General features: G+C 46.9%; 1 protein-coding gene across 2 annotated transcripts in view; it reads right to left on the reverse strand.

Moving 5' to 3' along the window:
• Positions 1-786: 786 nt before the first annotated feature.
• CIMIP4 (ciliary microtubule inner protein 4) overlaps positions 787-24,510 on the reverse strand; it is a 29,867-nt gene continuing 6,143 nt past the window's right edge. For both annotated transcript variants that reach the window (XM_066596297.1, XM_066596298.1), the window contains 4 exons: positions 24,214-24,488; positions 23,979-24,129; positions 7,681-7,800; positions 787-1,653 (listed from right to left, as the gene is read on the reverse strand). In XM_066596297.1, the coding sequence (XP_066452394.1) occupies positions 1,385-1,653; positions 7,681-7,800; positions 23,979-24,129; positions 24,214-24,488 (815 nt within the window). In that variant the 3' untranslated portion in view covers positions 787-1,384. The remainder of the gene's footprint in view (positions 1,654-7,680; positions 7,801-23,978; positions 24,130-24,213; positions 24,489-24,510) is intronic.

Raw genomic sequence — 24,510 nt, forward strand, 5'->3', positions numbered from 1 at the left:
CCGTCTTACAACCTTTATTGGAGAGTTGCGCCTAGTTGCCAGTTTTTTTTTTCCTTTTGGTCCTCACATATCTGGCTTCCCCACCGCTGGTGGGTTCTTCTGGATGGTAGTGCCTCCATTACCCACCTAATTTTCACAACCCTCCCTAAGGCTTTTGGCTTTTACCGTATATACCGGCGTATAAGGCGACGGGGCGTATAAGACGACCCCCCAACTGTCACCTTATACGCCGGTAATACAGTGGAGAAAAAAAAAATCATTACTCACCTCCCCCAGCGTTCTGCGGCGCAGCTGCAGGCTGTCGCTCCCTCCTGGTCCCCGGCAGAGCATTGCTTTCTGAATGCGGGGCTTGAAATCCCCGCCTCCAGAAAGCTAATACACACGCTGTCAGCCAGTTACAGCCATTCAATGGCATCATTGAATGGCTGTGATTGGCTAAAACACACGTGGCTTCAGCCAATCACACTATTCAATGACATCATTGAATGGGTGTGATTGCTAACACACGTGCGCCTTCAGCCAATCACAGCCATTCAATGATGTCATTGAATGGCTGTGATTGGCTGACGCTGTGTGAGTTAGCCAATCACAGTATTAGCTTTCTGAAGGCGGGGATTTCAAGTCCTGCGTCCGGAAAGCAATGCTCTGCCGGGGACCAGGAGGGAGCGACAGCCTGCCGGAGCGCGACAGAACGCCGGGGGAGGTGAGTACTGATTTTTTTTGACACTTTTTTTTTTGTATTACCGGCGTATAAGACGACCCCCGACTTCAGAGGAGATTTTTCGGGGTTCAAAAGTCGTCTTATACGCCGGTATATACGGGGTTATTCACCTGGGACCCAAGCCCCTGATACCATTGGGTTTCCTCCACCCCTTTTCTTTCTCACTCCTATTCACCAAATGGCATAATAATTTTTTTTGTCCCGTTCAGTTTAATAGGAGGGCCGGTTAGTCCCTGCATCATGCTGCCAGTTACATAAAGCAAATCTGCTGTCACATGAAAGCCTATAAACTATTTATGCAAGTTGACTGTATGGCATATATTTGCACATATTATGGGGTTTATATTCTCCACACGTATTGGGAGATATGTCAAATATAAGGCAATAGCGTGATGTGAACAGAGTCTTAGCATTACAGTTATTAGAACTCTGTCTTCTAATGAGTCGGGCACCTTTGTATCACTTACATGTCCAAGACAAATTTTTATCCATGTGAAGTAAAGAATGGATCCCAGTGATTGACAGCTAGCAGACATCTTGAAAAACACAAGGAATTGATACAGAAAGTACACTGGAAAAGTGTATTACTTCGCTGATATCATAATCTGATATTATAACATCCCTTTAATGACAACGGGTCCAAAAATACTTCGCTGTCTGACATCACTCAATGAGTTTATCATAGAAGTTCCAAAAATCATCATTTTCTTTGGGCGATGAGACTGAAGGAGGCTGCATCTCTGGCTTTTTATTCTTTGCCTGGTGGCGCTGTATTCTTGGCTTCTTTGGTGGTTCCAATGGTGGAGGAGGAGCAGGAACATCATCGGGGGCATTAGTCTGGATGGGGACTGCCAGAGCACGGGGTGGCCTAGGCTGGTTTTGCAGGGTCTTGGCTATGGCCTTTTTCTTCACTAATATTTCAGACAAAGTGGCTTATACAATGAGAATAAGAGCAGTTAGCAATATGGGATTGGATAACAATAAGTAGCAAGATCACTGAAGAAGTGTACAGGAAAAATAAAACCAATTAGGGAAGGAATCGGAAGTGCTAACGCATACACCAACTTCATCACATACGATTAAAAATCTGTTTAATCATTTTTTTAGAATGTAAAATGGCAGTTCTACAAACCAACCTCAACTGGCAGAACCAAAGGATATCCTGATTTTAAAACACCCTCCAGCTAAAAAACTAAGGGTTGACTGGAGAGAAGCTCAATATGACCCATTGGTCAGTGATACACACAGAGGTACTGGAAGCAGAGATCTATGCAGCTGTATGAAGGGCCCCCGCACAATGGTGGATTTAGCAGTCCCCCATGTCCATTTTTAACCACTGAATTTCTTTCACTAAGAAATATATAGTCTTACAGGATTAGTGAGTAATATTGATTTTAGTTCACCATATTTATTGGTGACTACCTACCTTATCAGATCTGCTGCTTGGGGTCTCCAGTATGCAGACACCATATACAGCAGCCTAAGACTAGGGTCACACAGGGCGGATTTGTTGCGGTTTTTCCGTTGCGGTTTTGACGCAGAAGAACTGCTTCTGCGGCAAAACCGCTTCAAAGGTTAATTTGGGCTTGCGGATTTTGCTGCGAATTTTCGTGCGGAAAAATCCACAAGCGTTTTTTTCCACAGCGCTTTTTTACTTTTGTCGCGTATTTGGTGCGGTTTTGGCTGCGTCCATAGACGTCTATGGACATAAAAGCGCTGCGGAAAAGACCAAAGAATGAACATGCTGCATCTTTTAGGCTAGGGTCACACAGGGCGGATTTGCCGCGGTTTTGCCGCGGATTGCCGTTGCATACCCGCACTGCGGCAAAACCGCTGCGTTTGCAGTGCAATGCAGCACAAATGAGATTTGCCAAAAAGCTGTTCTCACAGGACGGATTTTTTCCGCACAGCCGCAGTGCGGAAATGCAACTGCGTTGCGGTTTTAAAAGATGCAGCATGTTCATTCTTTGGTCTTTTCCGCAGCGCTTTTTTGTCCATAGACCTCTATGGACGCAGCCAAAACTGCACCAAATACGCGACAAATACGTGACAAAAGTAAAAAAGCGCTGCGGAAAAAGTTCTTCTGCGTCAAACCACAACAGAAAAACCGCAGCAAAACCGCAACAAATCAGCGCTGTGTGAACCCAGCCTTAAAACCGCGACGCAGTTGCATTTTCGCACTGCGGCTGTGCGGAAAAAATCCGTCCTGTGAGAACAGCTTTTTGGCAAATCTCATTTGTGCTGCATTGCACTGCAAACGCAGCGGTTTTGCCGCAGTGCGGATATGCAACGGCAATCCGTGGCAAACCCGCCCTGTGTGACCCCAGCCTAAATCTAGAGCCTGTGATTATAACTGGAGTTGTGCTAGAACTTGTCTGCACTTCTGAAGGAAATTCACAACTTCTACATATAGTAGACACTACAGAACCTCAAATACATATACTGGTTGTAAAAAATATATTAACAAAAGTGATCAGCCTCCATGACCTTGACAAAAAGTTTGGCAAAACTTTTATTTAAATGGGATATCCAAGACCTATATATGCTATTAATAAACTATTACAGTGTCCATTGGCACTTGTAATACATTTATTTTTAAAAACATGCCCTGATCCATTGATCTGCGTGATGGTCACATGTTCATGCTGGACATGTGATTGTGTAGAATAGGTCAACATTGTAATTGTAAAAATATTACAAAAATGTTAGTGGTTACTGGAATAGTTTAATTGATAGCACATAGGGGGCTCGGACAACCCCAATAAATTAAAAAGCCTGATTAAAAGTTATATCTCTCCTCTCCAAAATGTTGTTTACATGGGGCCCCTAAGTGCAGTAATATCATAGATTTGTACTGTTGCCTTCCTTGGTACAATGACAATCTCACTGTTATGTCATGCATCATCCTTTGTATAGGGGACCACTGAAGGACCCTGTAATATGTAAAACTGGTAACATATATGATAGCTGTCTGACAAAGTTTCAATAGTTTTTACAGCTTTTATCGTCCCTTATTCTGCAAGAAACATGAATGTTGAATTTTTACTGCCATAAGGAGAAGGCGACAAGCCTCTTCCAGACACCTCTGCTAGTACTGATAGCCTGGGAAACCAAAAAGGGGGACAAAGGATCAAGTAAGCTGACATCCAACATGTCCAAACTTTAAAAGAGTATTCCAGACACAGACTAACATTTTAAGATCTCGTGTACCTCATCACAATTAGTCATCCTGTAATAGGCTCACTGTACCTGGTCTAGATACTTCCTTAATTTCCTATCTATGAAACATGACCCTTTGCCTGAAAATATCTCCACTTCCTCTGACATCTTGTCCACATTTGCTACCTCCTCCCCTGTCCATAACCTCCAACATCCTGTGAGCGGTGCATGATGGGAGTACAGGAGCGGAAGCACTGCACTGTATTGCTCATATGCAGTTCAGAGTCCCGGAAGCTCCTGTCTGTTTGCTTCAGCTGGGAGGTTGGTGCTGGTAAGTTGTAGGACCTGTGAGCTGTGGACGGAGCTACAGTGCTGGCCGGTAAACAAGCTCTATGCAAGCTGGGAGTTGTGGGTAATGGTCTGTTGCTGTGTTCACTGCAGAAGTGCCGCATGTAAACACAGCGGCAGATCGGCGGGTAAAAGAGGGTCCAGAGCGGCAGGTAAAAGGTTGCTGCTACTTGGCTGTACCTCCTAGATTTCAGCATTATTAGTGTTTGTATTTTGTGACTGGAAAACCCCTTTAAGGTATCTTTACTAGAGATGAGCGAGCGCACTCGCTAAGGCAAATTACTTGAGTGAGTATTGCCATTTTCGAGTACATGCCCGCTCATCCCAAAAGATTCAGGTGGCTGGCGGGGGGTAGAGAGAGAAGAATCTTCCTCCCTCCCGCTTCCCCCTGCTCACTCTTGCAACTCACCGCTCACCCCCGCCAGCCCCCGAATCTTTTGGCACGAGCGGGCATGTATTCGAAAATGGCAATACTCGCTCGAGTAATTTGCCTTAGCGAGTACGCTCGCTCATCTCTAATCTTTACATAGGCTGACTGCTGAGTGCATAAGCGTCTGACAGCAGTCTCAGTGACTATCATTCCTATGTTTTTGCGCAGGATCGATAATCATTCTTGAATGGAGGTGGAGCGGAGATCTCTTCTCTTCCATTTACAGTAAACAGGCAGTTTTTCAAAGATTGAGTGACTCCTGTTTACATGGGCCGATAGTTGCTTGGTTTTTGGTTGAGCTAAAATCCAAGCAGCTCTGACATGTGAGTGATTTATCGCACAATGCCCTGTGGGCAGCTTCTTGTTCATGGAACGACTATCACTGGAATTTGATGTTACTATAATCCCATATAAAGGCTTACTTTGTACAGCCAGGCTGCATCTACCGTGTTTCCCCAAAAATAAGATCTACCCTGATAATAACCCCTACCCTGATTTTCAGGGGGGGGGGGGGGCTTGAAATTAAAACCATCCCCTGAAAATAAACCCTAAAAAAAATGATGTAATTCACTGAATAGCTGTGATTGGTTCATTGAGCACAGGCTCTGACTGGCTGAGCCACGGCGTTTGTGATCCAATTACAGCAATCTCTTGCTGGAGGTGGGGTATTCAAGCCCCGTTACCAAGAAGAGAATGCTCTCCCAACGCTGAGGACTACACGGAAGACTGCCGGATCGCCGCAGCCCAGCGTGAGGGATCCAAATGCCGTCTGCTAGGTGAGTATTAAGACATTCCCCAAAAATAAGACACTGTGCCTCTTTTGGGGCCAAAATTAATATGAGACAGTGTCCTTTTTTCGGGGAAAACACAGTATTCTTTGTGGATTAGGGGGAAAGATCAGTCCCACAAGGAAAACTGAAAATCAAACTTGAAAATGAAGGAAACTACTAGACTGTATATGAGAAGTGTATTAGGATGCAAAAACAAAAGTAAAACAATATTGGAGAAAAGTTAATTCAAAGTTAAAATCTGGTGCTTTCATTATACAAAAAGAGTCAGATTGAGAGAAAAGCATTTTTATTGTCATTTATCACTTCTGCGTTTCCCTGGTTCTCTGCTCTACAGCCTTCTTTAAGTTGAGGTAATTAAGGTTCCTCTCATGCCACCTGCCTGGAAAAGTAGAGGACACTAGTCAGCCTCAATATAATTGCCATATACACAGTCATCCAGCTGTGTGGTTGCTATACTGTAGAGCATTTCCATCCTACGTAGGCCTATACAAACAGGCAGCCGTAATATGTGAGACCATTGTAGAGAATGCAATGCTGGTTGGCTTTATTATGGTTCTCACTGAAAATACCTCCCATTATACGAAGGTTATGTGAATAGGGACGCGGTGAAACTAGTAATACTGGATTTTGTCATATAACAAAAAAAAATCACTTATTCTCTACACATTTAAAAACAGTTATTGGCTATTTCACCATTTAATGCTGTTCTGAAAATAACAGCAACAATCTACATACAGGGAACATGGAGTGTTTGTGGTCCTCCGCCATAAACTAGATATTTTCTACTCTGAGATTGAGCTATATGTAATTTTTGCCCCAGTGTGGACCACCCTCCCTATATGCACACTTTATTCCTCAAGGATTGAATTTTGCCAAAAAAAACCTTTGTGTTGCAGATAAAGCAATCCCCAGCATAGTCTTCCTTCTGAAAATCTGTACTGGCATTCAGCGTTTAAAGGGCCCATTTCATGTGCTTTCTGATGTGTTTTGCACCCATTTGTCATAGCAGCATGAACATAGTGGTGTGAATATGGCCTTACTTAAAGCTCAACGACTTCATTGTTTATGACTTCATGTGCTGTTGTACATTACATTTATGATTGGTGTATGATGTAAACATGAAGCAATGATATGTTTGGTGTGATTATGATTACTTCATGATATAATTAGCATGATAAGTCACTGTGTCTCTTATATAGTTATCCTTCTAAAGGGGTTTACTGATTGTAAATTATTGATGGCCTATCCTTGGGATAAGTCATCAATAGTAAATTGCCTGGGGTCTATTGCCCGGGAGCCATGCCGATTAGCTGTTCACCGGGCTTATGCACTCATGTACTGAACTTTGCAGAAAGCAGACAGCTCCGTTATTACTGTAGTGGCTAGGTTTGGCATTGCAGGTCAAGTTGCCATTGAAATTAATGTAAACTTTGCCTGCAATACCAAACTTGTCCACTGTGATAAGAACTGAGTGTCTGCTTCCTGCAGAAATCAGCTAAGTGCACAAGCATGCTGGCCTGACAAACACCTCATCTGTGAAAGTCCCGCGCAATGGACACCTGCCAATCTACTACCAATGACTTATCCTGAATCCATGAATAGTTTACAACTAGACAACTCCTTTAAAGTGCCCATACAGTTGATCTTGATGGGATCGCCCAACATTTGAATGTGTATGGGGGCTACCCAATTCAATGCCAACATCAGGCATGTTTGAATGCGTATGAGGGCTACCCAACTCAATGCCATTGGGTATGTTGAGGTTTGGTGGAAAGTTATTTCCATGTGCCCAATGAACCAAACGTATACACTGAGCCACGTTGAGCATGCATGTTTAGGGATGAGTCAGTAGAAATAGCTTTCAGCTGAAGAATGTGTATGGCCACATATATGTATATGCAAAGGGGCATGAGTGCACCACAGCAGTAACCATTATTTCTACAATAGCCGCTTTTTCTAGCCATTTTCTTTTGGCTACTTTTTTTTTCACGCTATCAAGCCAGTCATTTCAATTATCACAAACTGAATAGACAGCTATACACAGGTGTATTATCAATATAATTAGAGAAGCTGAAAGAGGACATAATAAAGTCAAACATAATGGTATAACTATGTGACATCCAAGGTTGCAGCTGCACACAGGTACGGATTTAGGCCAGGAGCTTCTGGTTATACCTCCGGACACAGGTAAATTCTCCAATATATTGTTATTAAATATAAATAATAATTACCTAACTCGTCCGTCTTCTTTCCATACCATTGGTGAGTATTGTGTTTGTCCAGTCTCCCCTTTTCATTCACTTCTGGTGTGTAGGAATCACGCACCAAGCTGTTCTGTTTTACAGACGCCCCTGCAAGAGATGGTGAGACACCGTATATTACAAGAGTCGAGATTGTTGATAGTGACCAAATTGGGAAGTCAGAACAGAGGCTGATTTACAAGATCTGAGAGTACAAGTCAGACAAGCAGCAGCTTTTCATACACTGGCAGAGAAAGTAAATAACACTGCAAAGCAAAAAGTGACAACTGAGCGAAAAAAAGCAATTCCTCATAATTGTCAATAATGATCTGTAACCTACTAGTTTGATCCTGTTTTAAAGAACACTGGCAGTCGTACCTGGTTACTAGGGCAAACGCCAAAGGTTCCAGTGCCGTATAGGAATCCACCAGTATTAGAAATGGTACATTATAGGCTACAGAATTTGCACTGAGGGCCTGGAGCCCGGGATGAAACTATTCACTCATCACTTTTGCAGATTGATGATTTTCACATTCACCTCTCCTTACCTCTGCTCAGCTCCATTGATTTTTCAAACTCCTGGCTGAGATGCCTATGTACCAAGACAACCATACATATTACACCGGTGTCATCTACCAAGACGACCATACATATTACACCGGTGTCATCTACCAAGACGACCATACATATTACACCGGTGTCATCTACCAAGACGACCATACATATTACACTGGTGTCATCTACCAAGACGACCATACATATTACACCGGTGTCATCTACCAAGACGACCATACATATTACACTGGTGTCATCTACCAAGACGACCATACATATTACACCGGTGTGATCTACCAAGATGACCATACATATTACACCGGTGTCATCTACCAAGACGACCATACATATTACACCGCTGTCATCTACCAAGACGACCATACATATTACACTGGTGTCATCTACCAAGACGACCATACATATTACACCGGTGTCATCTACCAAGACGACCATACATATTACACTGGTGTCATCTACCAAGACGACCATACATATTACACCGGTGTGATCTACCAAGACGACCATACATATTACATCGGTGTCATCTACCAAGACGACCATACATATTACACCGGTGTCATCTACCAAGACGACCATACATATTACACCAGTGTCATCTACCAAGACGACCATACATATTACACTGGTGTCATCTACCAAGACGACCATACATATTACACTGGTGTCATCTACCAAGACGACCATACATATTACACCGGTGTGATCTACCAAGACGACCATACATATTACACCAGTGTCATCTACCAAGACGACCATACATATTACATCGGTGTCATCTACCAAGACGACCATACATATTACACCGGTGTCATCTACCAAGACGACCATACATATTACACCAGTGTCATCTACCAAGACGACCATACATATTACACTGGTGTCATCTACCAAGACGACCATACATATTACACTGGTGTCATCTACCAAGACGACCATACATATTACACCAGTGTCATCTACCAAGACGACCATACATATTACACCAGTGTCATCTACCAAGACAACCATACATATTACACAGGTGTCATCTACCAAGATGACCATACATATTACACCGGTGTCATCTACCAAGACGACCATACATATTACACCAGTGTCATCTACCAAGACGACCATACATATTACACCAGTGTCATCTCAAAGATGTTGTCTGACTTTAGAAAAATAAAAACAGCTGCCATTTGTGTAAAACAAAAAAAGATCCAGTACTCACCTCTTGTTTCACCTGGCAATCCAACGCTGCACCTTCAATGGTCCTCCACAAGTCTCTCTTTACTGCTGCGAGCAGTAGTGATGTTCCATGTTCTTTGGTGACTGCTATTGATTAGCTGCAACACATGCAGGGACAGCTCCAGGTTTATTCAGGCCCTTTGGACGACAGAGTCTCAATGGCCCCCTTTGCAGTGTGTCACGACTACAGTAAATCTGTAACTGTGCATATAGTGACCATATAACAGTATATAGCAGCTCCACACAGGGCTTTGCAGACCAAAAAAAGTGATTACAGTACAATTCTATCCAGTGATCAGAGGTGACATCCTCTCTGACTGGAGTCGTTCAGTTTCCCTTTTCTTCCATATCCAGTCCAGATCGCCATGACGACTTTTCCTGGCCACAACTTGTCTCTGTGGAACTTGACATGCAGACACCTTTGTCTCCTCATTTTTCCATCACTCTCCCTATGTTATCTACACTTTTATGCAATCTTCCTTCTATAGTACCTAAGGTAGTAATAAACCTGTGGTACCCGACAAAGTAGTACTAACTCAATTTTTGTGCCCCCTGTAGGCCTCACACAGTCAGTAAAGCTTTTAGTGATCCTCATACAGTAAAAGTGCCCACATTTAGCAATAATGTCTTTTTTATGTCCCCACTCAGTAATAAAACCCCATGTTACCCATTCACTTATAATACCCCCTTTAGTAACAATTCCCCCGTTTACCTCCTTCCAGAAGTAATGCTCCCAATGTCCTTTTGTATGTAATAAAATAAAAAACAATCCATGCTCACCAGCTTTGTTGCTCCTCGGCAGCTGTAATGAGCACGCTGTCCCCCGCTGACTTCCACATTGTGTGATCATATGACATGCAAATGATTGCTGCGGACATTTCCTGATCTCACTAACATCGAGTTAGTGATCATGTGCTTGTCATATGATTGCACAAAGCGGAAGTCAGCGGTGTACAGTGTGCTCATTAGAGATGCCAGGTAGTGATAGAGGAGGTCAGTGTCAGCTGTTTTATTTTTACTTAGGAACACTTCTAAGTAATACCAAGGATGCCCAACTGCTGTGCCTGACCCAGCAGCCCGGGTCCCCTCTGAACCATCTCTGGTTAACAAGTGGAGTGGGCTTCCCTGGCTCAGTTGGCCCTGGCATCTGCCCGGGATTGTCGGGTGCTGACGCCAGCCTTTGTTACATGTTTCCTGCTTATAAATAAAGACCAATTAAAACCTGGCAGATGAAGTGCTGGATCGCTTGGAGAAATGAGAGGTGATTACTGGTTCTTTTTTGTTTTTAAAAATGGTAGCTGTTTTTATTTTAATTTTTGCAAAGATCGTATAACCTATTTAAAGTGCCACTCCAGTAAAAAAACATCCCTACCCCGCTGATTGTCTGACACACTCTGGACCTCTACTAAGTATGTTGCAGCCACTTCCATGCAGTGCAGCATCCTGTCTGATACTTATCAGGCACCGTCTCGATATTGAGTTTCCTCCCTGCTTTCTCTTTCACTATTCTAAGCAATCACTCCCATGATACATTAGCACAATTTCACATGAACAGCTAGAGACTGTACCATCTCTGCCTGAGAGAGATTGACAGAACACAAACGCAGGCAAAGAAATGCTGATTGCGGTCGGCACTTGGACTCCTCAGTTCTATCACTAAGACGGCAAGCTGAAAGGCACACCCATATATTAAATCACAGCAGTCCTTATACACAAATCACCAATATAATGTATGGGAAGGAAAAGGCGAATCATGAATCCATTAAAACATAACTTTTAGTAGATATTTTAAAATAAATGGCGCCAAATACAAATAAAACCTGTGCACACATCTACGCCTAGATAATTATATGAGATCAAACAAATACCGCCACATGAAAATGATACAACCTTACCGCTTCCTGTAGTAAATCAGTGTGGTAATCTCATTGAAGGTTGCCAATAACCAAGAACAGGGAGGAGAAAAGCAGCTAGAGGAAAGGGACCCCGATGTTACACTATCCCTGGTAAACCCTACCAGCAGTTATGCCCTTATAGATGGTAAAGTGGGTGATCACCCTGAAAAGAGCAGCTCCACAGAATCCCTATGTTAGGTCCCTGCTATGATCCTGTATTAGAGGTCCCTCCAGCCACTCAGATGTGTTTCCTCCAGAAATGGATTAATCAGGGGATAAATAGGCTGTCACTAGTTGTCCCAAATGTCAGAACAAGAAGATTGTAATGTAGATAGGGATATACAAAGATAAAATCTGCCACACATAGCTGTTCCTATATATAGTGGCCGTGCCAATCACTGGAACATGGCTGCGACACACATAGCAACAAACAAGAGACGTCACATACAACAGTATAACCTAGCGACTATGCACCATCGTTGAGTGTGGTGGAGTAGTGCAATAGCAGAGTGTGACGGTGTGTGTAAAGTTACCTACCTATTGTGCAGCGGATCACCCAAAATGTCACTTCCGACAAGATTAGATGATGCTAGTGTGTCAGGGAGACACATCCATAGTTACCAATGTCTCCCTGCGCCAACTCTAAAGCTGGTATCACAATGCTGATGATTGCATGTGATCTGCTGCTATATGAATGAGTGAGAGTATTTTGTGGTTAGTAGGTCCTGAAGACTAAGGCCGCCTGCAGACGAGCGGGTCGGATCCGGCGGCGAGAATTCTCGCCGCGGGACCCGACCCGAGCGCCTGCAGGGACGAGCGCGTACTCACCCGCGCCTGGCGGCCCCGGCTCTTTCATGTGCCGGCTGCCAGGCCGCCGGCGCATGCGCAGACCGGAGCCGGCGGCCAGGTGAGCCCTGCACAAAAATAGGACATGCCGCGGTTTGTTTGCCACGCGACATTTCACGCGGCCAAACCGCGGCCGTCTGCATAGGAGTGCGTATTGTAATGCACTCCTATGCAGGCTTTGAGCGGCGGAAATCCCGCCGCGGGATTTCCGCCCGTGTGCAGGCGGCCTAAGGCTTCATGCCCACGGGCAGATCAGATTCTGCATGTGGATTTCCACAGTGGGAGACCTGCGCAAACCATTTGCGGGAGATCATGGATGTAATGGTTTTTCCGCACGGAGGTACACAGATGCACTGCAAATCATCCGCATGGAAAAAAATTCTCAACCCCACCTCCCAGCCTTTTCCCCACCTCCCTAATTGATTTTAACTAGAGATGAGCGAACGTGTTCTTCCGAGCTTGATATTCGTGCGAATATTAGGGTGTTCGGGATGTTCGTTATTCGTAACGAACACCATGCGGTGTTCTGGTTACTTTCACTTCCTTCCCTGAGACGTTAGCGCGCTTTTCTGGCCAATTGAAAGACAGGGAAGGCATTACAACTTCCCCCTGTGACGTTCAAGCCCTATACCACCCCCCTGCTGTGAGTGGCTGGGAAGATCAGGTGTCACCCGAACATAAAAGTCGGCTCCTCCCGCGGTTCGCCTCAGATGCCGTGTGAGTTAGATGAGGGACAGTGCTGTTTGTACCGGAGCTGCTGTAGGGAAAGAATTGGTAGTTAGTGTAGGCTTCAAGACCCCCCAAAGGTCCTTATTAGGGCCACTGATAGCTGTGTGTTGGCTGCTGTTAGCAGTGGCAATTTTTTTTTTCCTCAAAATCGGCTCTGCAGAGCGTTGCACCTGGCATTAGGGACAGAAGTGCTGCATAGGCAGGGAGAGTGTTAGGAGTGAGTGTAGCCTTCAAGAACCTCAACGGTCCTTTCTAGGGCCATATTTAACCGTGTGCAGTACTGTCCAGGCTGCTGTTAGCTGTGCTGCATTTTTTTTTGCTTCTCAAAATCGCCTCTGCAGACCATTGCACCCTCCATTGATACTGCAGGGAAAGAATTGTATAGGCAGGGCCACAACACAGTTATTATTCATAGAATATACGCAGTGCTGCCTTTTGCTTGTAAAACAAGTGAAAATAATTCTATTTGTCCTGCCTCTGTCCGTCCTAAGGGCGGTGGACACGTGTCGGCTGCGTGTGCAGCCTGTAAAAATCAGACGCACCCAGCTACGTTTTACTCCTGGCTTCGCCATTTGCTTTCCTTAATTGGGAAAAAAAATACCTGCTCTGCCACAGTTAATAACTCTGCTACCCTCACGTTCTGTGACACATTAGCTGGAAAACAGCACAGTTATTAAACTTCTCATGTTCATAGAATATACGCAGTGCTGCCTTTTGGTGCAAAAAAACGGAAAATAATTCTATTTGTCCTGCCTCTGTCCGTCCTAAGGGCGGTGGACACGTGTCGGCTGCGTGTGCAACCTGTAAAAATCAGACGCACCCAGCTACGTTTTACTCCTGGCTTCGCCATTTGCTTTCCTTAATTGGGAAAAAAAATACCTGCTCTGCCACAGTTAATAACTCTGCTACCCTCACGTTCTGTGACACATTAGCAGGAAAACAGCACAGTTATTAAACTTAGATTATTCATTCACTAGAGGCAGTGGGGCCTTTCGTTTTCAAAAAAGGGAAAAAATTATATTTGGCCTGCAGTCTTGCGCCAATTTATTAGCTGCCTGTGAAATCAAATCACTGGTAATACAGCATGCTGAGGGGTAGGGGTAGGCCTAGAGGACGTGGACGCGGCCGAGGACGCGGAGGGCCAAGTCAGGGTGTGGGCACAGGCCAAGCTCCTGATCCAGGTGTGTCGCAGCCGACTGCTGCGCGATTAGGAGAGAGGCACGTTTCTGGTGTCCCCACATTCATCGCCCAATTAATGGGTCCACGCGGGAGACGGTTATTAGAAAATGAGCAGTGTGAGCAGGTCCTGTCCTGGATGGCAGAAAGTGCTTCGAGCAACCTATCGTCTACCCGCAGTTCTGCGCCGTCCACTGCTGCCAATCCGAATCCTCTGTCTGCTGCTCCTCCTTCCTCCCAGCCTCCTCACTCCACTACAATAACACCTGCTCAGGAGCGGGAACACTCCCAGGAACTGTTCTCGGGCCCCTGCTTAGATTGGGCAGCAGCGGTTCCTCTCCCACCAGAGGAGTTTATCGTCACTGATGCCCAACCATTCGAAAGTTCCCGGGGTCCGGGGGAAGAGGCTGGGGACTTCCGCCAACTGTCTCAACAACTTTCTGTGGGTGAGGAGGACGATGACGATCAGACACAGTTGTCTTGCAGTGAGGTAGTAGTAAGGGCAGTAAGTCCGAGGGAGCAGCACACAGAGGATTCGGAGGAAGAGCAGCAGGACGATGAGGTGACTGACCCCACCTGGTGTGCAACGCTTACTCAGGAGGACAGGTCTTCAGAGGGGGAGTCAAGGGCATCAGCAGGGCAGGTTGCAAGAGGCAGTGCGGTGGCCAGGGGTAGAGGCAGGGCCAGACCGAATAATCCACCAAGTGTTTCCCAAAGCGCCCCCTCGCGCCATGCCACCCTGCAGAGGCCGAGGTGCTCTAAGGTCTGGCAGTTTTTCACAGAGACGCCTGACGACCGACGAACAGTGGTGTGCAACCTTTGTCGCGCAAAGCTCAGCCGGGGAGCCAACACCAACAGCCTCACCACCACCACCATGCGCAGACATATGATGGCCAAGCACCCCGCAAGGTGGGACGAAGGCCGTTCAGCGCCTCCGGTTTGCACCCCTGCCTCTCCCCCTGTGCCCCAACCTGCCACTGAGATGCAACCCCCCTCTCAGGACACAGGCACTACCGTCTCCTGGCCTGCACCCACACCCTCACCTCCGCTGTCCTCGGCCCCATCCAGCAGTGTAGTTCAGCGCACCGTCCAGCCGTCGCTTGCGCAACTGTTGGAGCGCAAGCGCAAGTACGCCGCCACGCACCCGCACGCTCAAACGTTAACTGTCCGCATAGCAAAATTCATCAGCCTTGAGATGCTGCCGTATAGGGTTGTGGAAACGGAGTCCTTCAAAAGTATCATGGAGGCGGCGGCCCCGCGCTACTCAGTTCCCAGTCGCCACTACTTTTCCCGATGTGCCGTCCCAGCCCTGCACGACCACGTCTCCCGCAACATTGTACGCGCCCTCACCAACGCGGTTACTGCCACGGTCCACTTAACTACGGACACGTGGACAAGCACAGGCGGGCAGGGCCACTACATCTCCCTGACGGCACATTGGGTGAATTTAGTGGAGGCTGGGACAGAGTCAGAGCCTGGGACCGCTCATGTCCTACCCACCCCCAGAATTGCGGGCCACAGCTCGGTGGTGGTATCTGCGGAGGTGTATGCTTCCTCCACTAAAGCACCCTCCTCCTCCTCCTCCTCTGTCTCGCAATGAAGATGTGTTAGCAGCAGCATGTCGCCAGCAGTCGGTGTCGCGCGGTGTGGCAGCACAGCGGTGGGCAAGCGTCAGCAGGCCGTGCTGAAACTACTCAGCTTAGGCGATAAGAGGCACACGGCCTACGAACTGCTGCAGGGTCTGACAGAGCAGACCGACCGCTGGTTTGCGCCGCTGAGCCTCCAACCGGGCATGGTCGTGTGTGACAACGGCCGTAACCTGGTGGCGGCTCTGCAGCTCGGCAGCCTCACACACGTGCCATGCCTGGCCCACGTCTTTAATTTGGTGGTTCAGCGCTTTCTGAAAAGCTACCCACGCTTGTCAGACCTGCTCGTAAAGGCGCGCCGGCTCTGCGCACATTTTCGCAAGTCCCACACGGACGCTGCCACCCTGCGCACCCTGCAACATCACTTTAAGCTGCCAGTGCACCGACTGCTGTGCGACGTGCCCACACGGTGGAACTCTACGCTCCACATGTTGGCCAGGCTCTATGAACAACGTAGAGCTATAGTCGAATACCAACTCCAACATGGGCGGCGCAGTGGGAGTCAGCCTCCTCAATTCCTTTCAGAAGAGTGGGCCTGGTTGGCAGACATCTGCCATGTCCTTGGTAATTTTGAGGAGTCTACCCAGGTGGTGAGCGGCGATGCTACAATCATTAGCGTCACCATTCCTCTGCTATGCATCTTGAGAAATTCCCTGCAAACCATAAAGGCAGCTGCTTTGCGCTCGGAAACGGGGGCGGGGGAAGACAGTATGCCGCTGGATAGTCAGGGCACCCTCCTGTCTATTTCTCAGCGCGTACAGGAGGAGGAGGAGGAGCATGAGGAGGATGAGGAGGAGGGGGAAGAGACAGCTTGGGCCGCTGCTGACGGTACACCGGCTGATTGCCTGTCATCCTTTCAGCGTGTATGGCCTGAGGAGGAGGAGGAGGAGGAGGATCCTGAAAGTGATCTTCCTAGTGAGGACAGCCATGTGTTGCGTACAGGTACCCTGGCACACATGGCTGACTTCATGTTAGGATGCCTTTCTCGTGACCCTCGCGTTGCACGCATTCTGGCCACGACGGATTACTGGGTGTACACACTGCTCGATCCACGGTATAAGGAGAACCTGCCCACTCTGATTCCCGAAGAGGAAAGGGGTTCGAGAGTGTTGCTATACCACAGGACCCTTGCGGACAAGCTGATGGTAAAATTCCCAGCCGACAGCGCTAGTGGCAGAAGGCGCAGTACCGAGGGCAAGGTAGCAGGGGATGTGCGTAGATCGAGCAGCATGTACATCCCAGGCAGTGCAACAGTCTTTAAGGGCCTGGCCAGCTTTATGGCTCCCCACCAAGACTGTGTCACCGCTCCCCAGTCACGGCTGAGTCGGCGGGAGCACTGTAAAAGGATGGTGAGGGAGTACGTAGCGGATCGCACGACCATCCTTGGTGACGCCTCTGCCCCCTACAACTACTGGGTGTCGAAGCTGGACACGTGGCCTGAACTAGCGCTGTATGCCCTGGAGGTGCTTGCTTGTCCTGCGGCTAGCGTCTTGTCGGAGAGGGTGTTTAGTGCGGCTGGGGGAATCATCACAGATAAGCGTAGCCGCTTGTCAACCGACAGTGCCGACAGGCTAACACTCATCAAGATGAACAAAGGCTGTATTTCGCCAGACTTCTGTTCTCCACCAGCGGACAGCAGCGATACGTAAGCAATACGTAGGCTGCACCCGCGGATGGAAGCTACGTTCTCTCTCACCATCCAAAACGGGGACATTTCTGCTTCATCAATCTGTGTCTAATATTCCTCCTCCTGCTCCTCCTCCTGAAACCTCACGTAATCACGCTGAACGGGCAATTTTTCTTAGGGCCACAAGGCTCACTCAAATAATTTTTCTGAACAATTTTTATAAGTTTCAATGCGCTTAAAAGCGTTGGAACTTTAACTTGAACCAATTTTTCGTTACACTGGGCTGCCTCCAGGCCTAGTTACCACTTAAGCCACATTAACCAAAGCGATTAATGGGTTTCACCTGCCCTCTTGGCTGGCCATGGCCAATTTTTGGGATGTACATTAGTACTGTTGATACAGCAATTTTTGTGGGCCCTCGCCTACAGTGTAATCAAATTAATTTTTAGCCCACCTGCATGACAGCTGACGTTACCTCAGCTGTGTTGGGCAATGCAATGGGATATTTTTATGTACCGCCGGTGGGTTCCAGGGAGCCACCCATGCTGTACGTGCACACGGAGTTTTTAATACATCTGTACACTTCTAAAGAACCCCAGTCTGACTGGGGCATGCAGTGTGGGCCGAAGCCCACCTGTATTACGCACGACATTACTACCTCAGCTGTGTTGGGCAATGCAATGGGATATTTCTATGTACCGCCGGTGGCTTCCTGGCACCCACCCAGGCAGTGGGTCCACAGGGAGTTTAACCTACATGTGTCCACTTGTAAAGAACCCCGGTCAGACTGGGGCATGCAGTGTGGGCCGAAGCCCACCTGTATTACGCACGACATTACTACCTCAGCTGTGTTGGGCAATGCAATGGGATATTTCTATGTACCGCCGGTGGCTTCCTGGCACCCACCCAGGCAGTGGGTCCACAGGGAGTTTAACCTACATGTGTCCACTTGTAAAGAACCCCGGTCTGACTGGGGCATGCAGTGTGGGCCGAAGCCCACCTGTATTACGCACGACATTACTACCTCAGCTGTGTTGGGCAATGCAATGGGATATTTCTATGTACCGCCGGTGGCTTCCTGGCACCCACCCATGCTGTGGGTCCACAGGGAATTATAAATGCATCTGTTTCCACTTATAAAGAAACCCAGTCTGACTGGGGCATGCAGTGTGGGCCGAAACCCACCTGCATTAACCCTTTCCAGTCCACTGTGTGACCTGTGAAGACATTAGGGTTTAAGGCTGTACAGCTCCGTTGTTGGTAGACGTCCGTCGGGGTTCTCTTACTGTATATTGCCAGCCTCTCTACTGTCGGAGCCTATCCTACGTGTCAGCTCATGCAGTACTGGCTTTAGCCAGCATATAGCGCCGTTGTATAACGGCAGAAAAAGAGTAAGCCCCCTAGGAAAACCATATACAAATTGGATTGGAAAGGGTTAAGCACAACATTACTACCTCAGCTGTGTTGGGCAATGCAATGGGATATTTCTATGTACCGCCGGTGGCTTCCTGGCACCCACCCATGCTGTAGGTGCACACGGAGTTTTTACTACATCTGTACACTTATAAAGAACCCCAGTCAGACTGGGGCATGCAGTGTGGGCCGAAGCCCACCTGCATTAAGCACGACATTACTACCTCAGCTGTGTTGGGCAATGCAATGGGATATTTCTGTGTACCGCCGGTGGGTTCCAGGGAGCCACCCATGCTGTGGGTCGACAGGGACTTCACAATAGGGAGTTGTACCTGCCTGTGTCTATGAATTAAAAAGCCCGGTCTGACTGGGGCATGCAGACACCTTGACAGAATGAATAGTGTGTGGCACATAGGTTCCCCATTGCTATGCCCACGTGTGCAGCTCCTGATGGCGGTGGCACAGGATTCTATTTCTCATTGCTTCTGTACAGCATTGTGGGCTATCGCTCCGCCACTTTTAAAGAGGGTCGCTGCCTAGCCGTGCCAACCTCTGCAGTGTGTGCCTGCGGTCCCTCGTCATGGCAGACGCAATTCTAAATAGACATGAGCGTGGTGTGGCATGAGGGCAGCTGAAGGCTGCCCAGGGACACTTTGGTGTGCGCTGTGGGGGGGAGGGGGGTGGTTGGGCAGCATGTAACCCAGGAGAAGTGTCAGTGGAGTGTCATGCAGGCAGTGATTGTGCTTTGTTGGAGGTAGTGTGGTGCTTAGCAAAGGTATGCCATGCTAATGAGGGCTTTTCAGAAGTAAAAGTTGTTGGGAGGGGGGGGGGCCCACTCTTGCCGGTATTGTGGCTTAATAGTGGGACCTGTGAACTTGAGATGCAGCCCAACATGTAGCCCCTCGCCTGCCCTATCCGTTGCTGTGTCGTTCCCATCACTTTCTTGAATTGCCCAGATTTTCACACATGAAAACCTTAGCGAGCATCGGCGAAATACAAAAATGCTCTGGTCGCCCATTGACTTCAATGGGGTTCGTTGTTCGAAACGAACCCTCGAACATCGCGGGAAGTTTGTTCCGAATAACGAACACCCGAACATTTTGGTGTTCGCTCATCTCTAATTTTAACCTTCAAATCCGCAGTGCATCCGCAATTGTATTTACAGGTGCACTGTGGATCGTCCGCACCCATTGACGTCTATTGAGCCCATCTGCATGGAATCCGCACTGAAATGGAGCATGCTGCGATTTGCTTTCCGCACCGAACGGTTCACAAATCAAATCTGCTTAAATTCAGTGGTGGATGCCAATGCTTCCCTACTGGCACTTTGAATTGTGGATTTTCCATGTGGGTGACCCGTGCGGATTCCGCAAATCAAATCCGCCAGTGAACATTGGGCCTTAGGCTGCATTCAGACGAACGTATATCGGCTCGGTTTTCACGCCGAGCCGATATACGTTGTCCTCGTGTGCAGGGGGGATGAGGATGGAAGAGCCAGGAGCAGAAACTGAGCTCCCGTCCCCTCTCTGCCTCCTCTCCACCCCTCTGCACTACTTGCAATGGGGAGAGGCGGGCCGGGGCGGGGCTAAGTTTCCTGACAATTGGTAGTGTGTAGTTTACCATTCCCAACCTTAGTAATACAGACATCCAGGAAAGGGAATTTATCCTTGTGAATTTCACTGGTGAACCCACGTTATTGTAGTTCAATCCCTCTACAAATAGGAGGAAGTCATCTCAATTGCCATGCCAGAGTACAAAGATGTCATCTACATATCTTAACTACAGACCAATGTGATCCGTACCCTCCACTGCTGGTTCTACAAAAATATACATACCCTTGCACCCAGGAACAAATTAGCATACAACAAGGCACGGAGATTCCCCATTGCGGTACCCCTGATCTTGGTGGAAGACATGCTCATTAAACAGAAAAATATTCCTAGTCATGGCAAATTTAAGCGACTGTAAGACAAAATGCTTGTGTTTCTGGTACTGGCAACCCCTCGCTATCACTAAGATGGGTCCAGGTGCCAGCCAAAATGAGTGCTTCTCCTCTTGTGTTTTTCAGAGAAGAAACATCGCTGTGTAATAGGACCCTTACTGCAGTTTCCCATCTCCAATTTAGGCTGTATTTACACGGCGATGTTCACTCATGAATTCTGTAGGACCACAAGATGCACAGAACTCACACATTAAAATAAGCTATTATTTTAAATGGGTTCATTTATATGAGCAATTTTTCACTCATACCAATAGTGTTACGTGTGCTGCTCGGATCTGTAGTTCTAAGCTTCCTAGCAGCACAGCCCTCACAGGGTTAATTGATTGAGCTGGCTGGGTGTGGTACTTCCTGCTAGCCAATCCCCTGGGTCTGTGCTCACATATAAACCCAGCTCCTGGTCAGTCTGAAGCTGGTTTTGCACTGTTTGGATGTATCTGTGACATGTGTCCTGTTACCTGTTCTCTGTTTTGTTGCAACTTGCTGTGGGATCTGTGCCTTGTGGTTCATGTCCGTTTGTACGTTTATTTTGTGTCAGTTTGGTCTGGTGAGTTTGTTTGCTATGTCTGCGCTAGGTTGGCCCCTAAGGCCCTCTATGAGATGTGTCTTGCTAGTGTAGGATCTGCAAGATACGAGGGGCCTTGCTGGGGCTTGCAGCTTAAGTTCATTGGCCAATGTACGAACTAACACCTCACATTTATATTCAGCTTATCATCTGTTACTAGTGTTTGGATTGTGGCTGCTGTATGCTGCGTATTCTGGCTCTGTGTGTCCTGTGGTTCAGTCCCTGTCATGTGGCATGTGAATGTGTCCTGTTCTGGTGCGTGACTCCTAGGATCAGCTAGGGCCCAGATCCGAAGACTGCTGGGCTGCCCTTTGTGGGGCAATGTCCCCGCTTAGGTAGGGCACTGCCATCCTACCATGTAGAACATAGTCAGTTTGCATGAAACCCGTGTGCGTACCCAGTCCTCTCTTGGTCACAATTGTGTGGACCCCGTGCTTAGTTTGCCCACACGATCGTAACAAATAGTGTGAAATCGAAAAGTTACTGCATGTTCTATTTTTGAGCAATTCCACTTCGAGAATTATCCATTCTTTCCTATGGGAGCATGAAAGAAAATTGCACTTGCACACCATGAGAATTGCATGTTAGTACGATGCATTTTTTCCACATTTTATCTATTAGAATAACGTAATATTTTCACGCACATGAAAAACACATAGTACAGTGATGTGAATCGCACTTTTCTAATGCAGAAATGCATTGCAGAAGCCTCAAAATCACAGGCTCATGAGTGCGATATAGGTCTAATTTTCTTTCACCTATATCGCACTCACCCGTGTAACTACAGTCCTAGGGAGAGAGGGCAGCATTTCACCTACAGTAAATGCTGGATGCTCCCCTTGATGAAATTGGTGGGTTTTTTTGTTTTTTTTTTAAATTGTTCACGGTTCAACTTCAGCTGTTCTTGCTTAGTATCCATGGAGAACAACTTGGCATATAACTGAAGTGAACATGCATACCTACTGGAGGAAGGAAAATGTCAAATGCCAATCAGTTCTTTTTGGAAGCATCCAGACATGTATGAAGCAATTAGTGAACTTGTGTTGACTGAACAGCCAACAATAGTTTACTTTATTGTTGGAAATGTGTGATGAGGACACGTTTACTGTATAAGGTAGAGTACTGAACTCTCATGTTTCTAGCTAGCGTTGGATTTCCAATACTCATATGTTTTTGGGTTAATCTTTACAACAAAACTTGCACAATCTTTGTCCCTGTACCTGCAGGTAACTTTGACTTTGTTTTTTTTCTACTTGCTACTCATTATTCCAATTACTGACTACAGGTCCATGCATGCATGTAGCCTGTCCCTGCATGGTCCTTGACCATTTATTTTGCTAGTATCCTAATGAAACTTACCGAATATTCTAGCCTCTGGTTCCCTAAAATTAGATCTATTACTAGAGATAACCGAGCACCAAAATGCTCCGATGCTCGTTACTCGAGCCGAGCTTTTTGTAATGCTTTTTGTTTCGAGTAACAAACCCCATTGAAGTCAATGGGAGACTCAGGCATTTTTCAAGGTGACCCATGCTCTGCATTGTTTTCAATGGAGCCGCTGCTGCTGGAGACTCCATTGAACACAATGGTCTGCCGGCACCCCTGAATTGTTTTTCAGGGAAGGGCTTTACATATAAGTTCTTCCTTGAAAAACAATAATTTTAGTGTAAAAAAAAAATTAAAATAAATAAACTTACCTCTCCGCCGTGGCCGTGTCCCCCGTGGAGATGAAGAACACATCTGATGCATGCGGCAGGTGTTTTTTCTTCTTCATCTCTGCTAGTAAAAAGAATTCCCTGCTGCTGCACCTGCCACATCTGTGACAGATGCAGCAAAGGAATTCTTCAATTTTCCACCGCAGCTGTCACACATGACAGCTGCGGTAGAGGATCCTGCTACCGGCCCCTCGTCATTGGTTTTCAGGGAAGGGCTTTAAGCCCTTCCCTGAAAAACAATAATTTTAGTGTAAAAAAAAACGTACCTGTCCGCCGCTGCCATGCCCCCGCGGGGATGAAGAACACATCTGCCACATGCGGCAGATGTTTCCTTCATCCCAGCGAGGAAAAAAAATTCCCTGCTGCCCCTGCCACATCTGTGACAGATGCAGCAAAGAAATTATTCATCCCCTAAAGAATTCCCTACCACAGCTGTCACAGATGACAGCTGTGGTAGAGGATCCTGCTGCCGGCACCCGGTAATTGTTTTTCAGGGAAGGGCTTTAAACATAAGTTTACATGGTGAATAAAATTTAAACAAAAAGAATACTCACCTTTCTTCAGCTGCCGGGCCTCAGCCGCGTCCAGTCGACTCTTCTCCCTGCACTGCTCTCAGGGGGAGAGGGTGAAATTTTTTTCAACACCCAAGCACCGTGTGGTGCTCGGATCGAGTAACAAGTACATCGAGCAGGCTTATGCTCGAACGAGCATTAAGCTCAGACAAGCATGCTCGCTCATCTCTATCTATTACCTCTACATAATTTTGTACAAGCAAACAAACTGTAAGATCACTCCAAAGTAAAAAATATTTAGAAGAAGCCCCAAGAAAAGAGAAAGTTAAAGAAGGTAAGCAATAGGAGACTGAACAAGACCTGGGAATAGATTACTGCGGAGACAACATCCTAGATCATAATATATCTGGTGTGGATAATCCTCTATGAAACAAGATTTCATTCTCAGTTTGGGTATGCGATACCCTTGGTGGCACTCTGTTCTCTCCTCTTTCGTCAAACAGCTTCTTACCTGTGTGGGACAAGAAGAAAGGCTTCATTGAATGAGATATGGAGCAGAACTCATATGAATTTACTACACCACACGTCTTCTTACCTGCTCTGGAGTTATAAGCTGGTCAACTACAGAGCTGCTATTCTTATGTCTACTGTTAGCTGGTGCCTCCAGGTTGCTGCTATCTGATTGTTGAATATTTATTTGTGCCTGAGGTGCGTTTCGTCTTCTACCAAACTTTCCATTTTGGTGGTTCTCAGTGCAGTGATTCCAATTGGACAATTCTGTTGGACTCATTTGACGCTTCGCAATATGAAGATGGACTGTATGAGAGGGTGCAGATCTTGGGGTAGGTAAAGATGGATGGTACTTGATAACTGAAAGCAAAAGATTAGTGAT

This window comes from Eleutherodactylus coqui, chromosome 3, assembly GCF_035609145.1.
Source record: "Eleutherodactylus coqui strain aEleCoq1 chromosome 3, aEleCoq1.hap1, whole genome shotgun sequence".
In the NCBI taxonomy this organism is placed as follows: domain Eukaryota; kingdom Metazoa; phylum Chordata; class Amphibia; order Anura; family Eleutherodactylidae; genus Eleutherodactylus; species Eleutherodactylus coqui.